We start from the raw sequence: 6892 nt of genomic DNA on the forward strand, positions 1-6892 counted from the left end.
CTTGTTTTGAACAGCCCTGTCCCAAATTGTGAAGCTTCTGTAAAACAAACAGCCACAATTTTGGATAATTTCTGTACAATGTTATCAGTAATGATACCATAATTTCTCAGGCACAATTACATAGTCTATTGCAATAAAGCTATTTATACATTTTTTATTTCCTCCATTGCATACCAGTAGTTTTCAACCAATTTGTTCCTTCTGTGTGAAGTGATCAACTGTCAGGTATAAGTAGCTTCATTAAACTATGTAGTGACAGATACTGAGGAAGGATAATCGATTCTATTGTCAGTGAAGAAGTGAAGTCAGGCTGCTTGCTTCACTGGCTATGGTTCTTGAATAAGTTTGGTCTGGCTGCTTGAAGTAAGGCCATCATTTTACATGTTATACAAACAGGAATGTTCATGTGTATGAAATATCAGCCAGAAGTGACCAAATCGTCCACCAAGCCTACCCCACAATTGCTAGAGTTGCAGCAGCATGACCAGTTAGAAATATTTGAACGGTTTCAAGTCCTATGGCATAACTTTGGTTTTGTGGGACCCACTTTAAGATGGAGTCTTTCAAAATGATGGTACGGTAATTGGGCTTTTCATTGGATTAGCAGTTATCCAAATGCTAGGAGTAAGTTACATTAGGGATAATGCAGAGATTTGAACCGGTATTCCCGAACTCTTCCATCTTTTCTAGATTTATTCTGTTACGCTGCTTAAACTCTGCCTTCAGTCCAAATATATAAGTCACCAGGAGACCCAGGTTTGGAAAGAGCTGATTACTTTTGATTCAAGCCTGGAACCGGTGAAAGGGGGCAGCTCAGACAGTGCCTGGGGTGGGGATGGAGAGAGACCCCAGTAAACCAGCACCACCATGCTGTTCTGCACCGATACTGCACATGTTTGCCCAGTGAGCAAGAATGGTCAGCATGAAGGAAGATCTTTGAGGGAAGAATGGGCCAATAAGGCAGGCTAACAGCTCAGAACCAACAGTCGGTCTGTTTCCTCTTGCAATCCATATCCCAAATCACATCCTGAAGGAATCACTCTGCTTGTGGATAGATGAGGCAGAGGTCTTTATCGAGCAGTGATATCTGGATGTTCCCAATGCAGGTCTCTTTGAGGTGCGAGCTGGGGAGTACCTGGAGACAATCCCCGAAACTGGACCAAGCAGCGTTAATAGGTTCCTCAAAGGTCTTGGTGAGTATTGACGACTTCAAAGTCCTCCATCTGTCCAAGGATGGATGACCTCCATCCTGCGTATTACTCTGCACAACACACCCGCCAATTTTGCACGAAGCATCTTGTCCAAAGGAAACCTCTGTTCCCCACCTCTTCAACCTGACCATTCCTACACACCCCCAGTTTCCCATTCACATACCCTTGGGTGTGAAGGGGAAATCTCTCCAAAAGCCCCACCTTCCCACTTCCACATTCACAAACTGCATCTGATCTGAGGGAGGGACCTTCCTCCCATCCCTCCATCCACCTTACACTGCCATCCCAACCCCTCTCCCATTCACACTGTGTACTGGATGGTGCCTCCTTGGCCCATTGCGTGTGTATTCCAGTCTGAACACACCCTCCCTTGTTGTGGCCCACCTCTGACTAATCACAGGGGTGGCCATGGTGCAGTCAGCGGCGAGTCTCCCAATGGCTGGAAGAGCACTGGTGTAGTGTGTGCTTGTGCTTTCAAGAGGTGGCAGTGAACTCTCGGTTGCATGTCCAAGTCCCGACGGTAATGAGAACTTTGACCAGGAGGCCCACAGTTGCTGAAGGGAGTGGCTTTTACATCAGGGATCCTGACACTGTTTAATCAGCACTGATGAATTTTATGATTTTCTGAGAGCTTTTTAAAACAGCATCAGAGATCCATGTAATGCACGCACTCTCACGCTGACCCCTCAGTGAAACAGGTGATGTATTATCTGTACCTGGTTTAGAGGACCTACTATTGAAGGGTATACAGTCACTGAGTTATGGGCTATGAAAGATTTTCCCTGTTCTTCCTTCAAGGATGATTTACCATTTGGGGGCATTGTTGCCACAGGACCCTGCATTCCATTGATAAGGTCGGTATGAAATGGTGTGGCTTCCTGTTGGTTTGCAAATGAATGCTCTGGACTGATGCATGAACACTCACCCTGGATCGTATCCACATGGACACAATTACCGACTTCCTCGGAAGTGACCCAAAGCATTTACCGTGGCACCAACCACATTACTGGTGTATCTTCCTCGAAAGATTCTCTCTCATTATTTTACTCTCTCGACCACCCTGCACCCGACCAGCCCCATCCCCCACCCTGCTGCTGTGTGCTATCACCCTAGCCCATAACCAACTCTGGTTCCTGGTCATGGTTTTAAGTGTAAAATATCAGGTTATATAGTAACGGACCCTCAATGTCCTGAGAGCAGGTACAATTACAATGTTTAAAAGACATTCAAACAGTACATGGATAGAAAAGGTTTAGAGGGAAATGGGCCAAACACAGGCAAATGGGACTGGCTCGGATAGACGTCTTGGTTGGCGTGGACAAGCTGGGTTGGAGGACCTGTGTCCATGCTTTACAACTTGATCACCCTCAAGAGTCTTGTCACAGATGGCAGCTGTGCTTGGTCAGAATCATCTTACTGCTTTTCTGCATGGCACTAGCCACTGCATTCTGAAAGTCCTGGTTCATTAGGCAGAAATTAGATGTCACAGGTAATGTGGGGGAACCAAGGCCATCGATACGGCAAGACTCTAAACTAAAGGCTCTCTCCTAGCCATCTTGGTTTAAGTCTCAAGATAAGCATCCAAGGCTCATGCTGAAATGCACATCTCCATCATACAACGTGGAAACTGGCCCTTCAGCCCAACCGGTCCATGCCGACAAGATTCCCATCTAAGCTAGTCCCATTTTCCCATATTTGGTCCATATCCCTCTAAACCTTACCTATCCATGTACCTGTTCAATTGGGTGGTCAGTATACAGAACAAACTGCCAGAGGAAGTGGTTGAGGCAGGTACATTAACAGCATTTAAAAGACAATTGGACAGGTACACGAATAGGTAATGTCTAAATCTCTCCCCTATTAAATCTCTCCCCTCTCTCCCTAAACCTGTGTGTTTCATGTGTGAATAAGACCACTGTGAAGCTTTGGGTCACTTCTAACTGTGCAGTGTGAGTGCTCCTGAAAACACTTCCCTCCAGAAGTTGGTAATTGCACCCACGTGGATACAATCCATGGTGAGTGTTCATGCATCAGTCCAGAGCATTCATTTGCAAACCAATAGGAAGCCTTGTAGTAATTTGATATGATAAACACCATGTATACAGCTGTTTTTTGAAGTGGTATTGGTTTATTATTGTCACTTGTATGGAAGTACAGTGGGGAAAAACTTGTCTTGCATACCGATCATACAGATCAATTCATTACACAGTGCATTGAGGTAGTACAGGGTAAAAACAATATCAGAATACAGAGTAAAGTGTCACAGCTACAGGGAAGTACATTGCAGGTAGACAACAAAAGGATGTATAATTACATAACTCTGCTAAGTTCTATGGGGGGAAAATATAAGCGAGAAATTATGCATACAAAACGTGCAACTTGTGACTGATTAGTCTTCTGATTGTTGAAACTTCCTGGAACATTTTTTTATTCTCATCAACAGGGAATAAAATGAAATTTCTTTCCAAGAAGTGAAACCAAATCCAGTGACACAGACACTTCACCACCATGGGTTCTATAATGAAGCATCTTCGAACCGTGCTGTGTGAGTGCTCCTGAAAACACTTCCCTCCAGAATTTGCCTTTTGCTGGCCATTGGGTTGACTGGAGTGACCCTGGTTTGTGCAGTTTGCCCCCACACCCATGTCTGTGTACGTCTCACTGCACTAGGTTTGGAAGCAGTCTCCGAGCAACAGGCACTGGATTTTACTTTGCTGAAGAACAGCAGCATTCCATACAAGGGCATGTCCAATTTTGGGCCTGATATGACATGAAAGGAATTGGAAGAAGTTCAGATGCAAAATGGATGTGACTGAAAGAGGTCGCTGGATCAGTCTTGGCTGTTCTACCCTTACAGAGCTGTCCTTGCTGTCGAAATATCACTTCAAATTGTTCTGGTGTTCCTTCTGAACTCCGCACCACGTGTATGGCTGTAGTCAAAAGCTTGCACAAAGTCATCCTAAATGTGCCTTTCACTGTTTGAACCTGTTCTCGGGTTGGGTTCCTGTTTGAGGTCATTGGTATCTTATTGAGGTTGGAGATGTGACGCAAAGCACCATACAGACCGTTTTTTATCTGGGAATGTCAGGGCCGACATGGCACTTTTACCCCACACCACCCCTCCCCAATCAATACACGTGCGTATTCACTCACACTCGTACACACATTCATGTGTGCACTCAAAACTGTCTCGCACTCTGAAAGTCGGTGGTTCATGTTATGACTGGGATCAGCACTCTGGGGTAGAACTTGATGGCGGTGCTGTATATAAGGAAGGATGTGAGCCTTTTAGCACCCACCCAAGAGCTGCCTGAGCCAGCAGCACTGCATGGCCAGCTGGCACCAGAGCTGTTCACCAAATGCTGCTTCACATAGTCCCCCAACTCAAAACTGGGACTGATTTTTGTTTTTAAAAGAAAGTCCATTTATGGAATTGATGATTTTGTATCTGGGCCACAGAAGGAACTTCATGACGGGGATTGATGGGAATTTTCCCTTTCACTATTCTGTTTGCCTCCAGTGGAATTTCTTGAATTTCTAAAAGTGGGGAAAAAAAGTTAATCCATCTAAAGGAAGGTCATAGTTTATAGGCTCCAATAGCGGTGAACTGCACAACATCTCTCTCTATTATCACGGAAACGGTCGCTAGTTTACCCCTGTCCTGAAGAGGTGTGTTTTTGTTGTACTGCCACCTGCCCTGGCAACTGTGAGCCACTCAAATGGTCAGGTCACCTTTGTGGGGGCCCGGATTTAGCAAAGTCCCGTCTAACCTGGCTGCCTTGCATTCCTGTTCTCTCTCAGCCATGTATTTCCTCCTTCACTATAAAGTGATGAGATGTGGGAGATGTCACTGATTTTAGTTTCCTCGCAGTCCAGAGTGACTGAAGCCAGTTGGGTAAATGAATATATTCTTAAACTGCACAGGAGCTGGGGAAAGGTTAAGTCATAGGCTCAGTGCAAACTTCCACTTGAATGTCAGAGCATCGTGGACACGTCCTGGTTCGTGCAGTCTGTGGAGTGCCGCGGTTGGTAAGGCAGGAACTTCCCGTACTCAGTGGATGTGAAGGTTCTGTCAACACTTCATGAGTGTAATTCGGCCCGTCTGCAGTGAGTCCTGGATCGTTCACATGACCTGAATGCGGCTGGTGGTCTCTCTGCCCTTGTATGCTTCGTAAGGTTAGTTACAGAGAGTGTGTTTGGGTTTGTTAATGTTTATAAGCTAGTCTTGTAAAGTTCAGTGGCTGCTGTCCTGGTAAAACACAGATCTACTCTGATGGCACTGGAACCCACCCATGCAATGTAGCCTGTGGGTGATAGACTCAGCGAAGGCCAGTTTACAGACTTGCTGAACGGCACAAGGTACACTGATCTTAATCAACAGTAGGACAGAGCACCCCAACAGCCCATTGAGCTTGCAAGCATCCAACAGCCCTGCTGCCAAACGTTCTATAACTGCAGCCACACAAGCCCTTAGGGTCTTACCATAGGCATATGTTACCCATCAGAGGCAGCTGCTGAGTGTTTCCAGCACTTTCTATTTCAGACTCCCATTCATTGGGAGTAGCCAAAGAACACACACCAACAGCACTAAACAAGAGGGATAAGTCTCCCTTCCTCCCTGCGTGGGCAATCTTTGCGTTTGTACCTGTATAACGTTCAGTCTTGTTCTGTGCCATTTTGTCCTGGGATAGAGATGCACGTGCAGGCACGTGTGGCTGTCTCCCTGGAGCTCTCAGAACTTTTCACATGATTTGCACAAATATTCTCCTGACGTTGGCCATCGTTTGCGAATAAATTGAATGTAATGTGTGGAGGTAGATTTCACAGGCGTATTACATTTAACATAAAGCGCTTAGTGATATCCTGAGGTGGCATTGTATAGATTTTTTTTATTAATCTTTTGTATAAATCTTTTCATTACCCAGAGGAAGTATGGACACTTCACCCTCTCCTCTCCCCCTCTTTCCAACCCCACCCCCCACCACCCTGCTCTGCCCTGGTGCTGAGCTCTTTATGGGGTTCAAGGGACCAGGCCTGAATTATTACGGAAGGTCACTACAGATTACAGACCATAGCTGAGGATTGCGTGTTGTAGGAGAACTGCAGTGGACGTTTGTTGTAGTAAACTGATTTTCAGAAGTCAGTGCAACCACTAATACCTGGTACACCAAGACAGCTGCCGTGCCTCTGTGTGAGATCTGGTGTTACGCCGCATCGAATCTTTGCAATGTGACGGGTCGGTGCTGCTTGGTGCCTGTATATGTAGGAGAAATAACTGTAACAAATATTTGTTTACATGTGAATTGTAAAATAAACATTTTGAACCTACACTCTTTTGTATCCACTGTCCAGATGAATATTCCCCCCACACTTACTGCAGTGAGTACAAAAAGTACCCTCGCACTGAGCGGCCATGTGGGTGAGCAGGAAAGGAGTCCACAGCACACTGGCAGAGTTTCCTCCTTTCTTAATTTTCTCCCTACCTGCCCCCTCTCAGTCTCCAGAGGGGAGGTAATTCCTGGAACCACAGAGAGCATTTCCTCGCCCAGGCGGGTAGGTCACTGGAACTCGCTATACACTCTGCAACCTTGGAGACTCAGCGGGTCAGGCAGCGCCCATGGGGAGGGGAGCAGAGACCACATCCCAGGTCAAGCGCCCTTTCATCAGAACTGGAAACGCGA

General features: G+C 46.0%; 1 protein-coding gene across 8 annotated transcripts in view; it reads left to right on the top strand.

The window, feature by feature from the left end:
- LOC127580787 (DENN domain-containing protein 2C-like) overlaps positions 1-6541 on the top strand; it is a 108487-nt gene extending 101946 nt beyond the window's left edge. For all 8 annotated transcript variants that reach the window (XM_052034667.1, XM_052034670.1, XM_052034671.1 and 5 more), the window contains exons 19-20: positions 1107-1193; positions 3655-6541. In XM_052034667.1, the coding sequence (XP_051890627.1) occupies positions 1107-1193; positions 3655-3686 (119 nt within the window). In that variant the 3' untranslated portion in view covers positions 3687-6541. The remainder of the gene's footprint in view (positions 1-1106; positions 1194-3654) is intronic.
- Positions 6542-6892: the final 351 nt, after the last annotated feature.

Source organism: Pristis pectinata, chromosome 20, assembly GCF_009764475.1.
Source record: "Pristis pectinata isolate sPriPec2 chromosome 20, sPriPec2.1.pri, whole genome shotgun sequence".
In the NCBI taxonomy this organism is placed as follows: Eukaryota; Metazoa; Chordata; class Chondrichthyes; order Rhinopristiformes; family Pristidae; genus Pristis; species Pristis pectinata.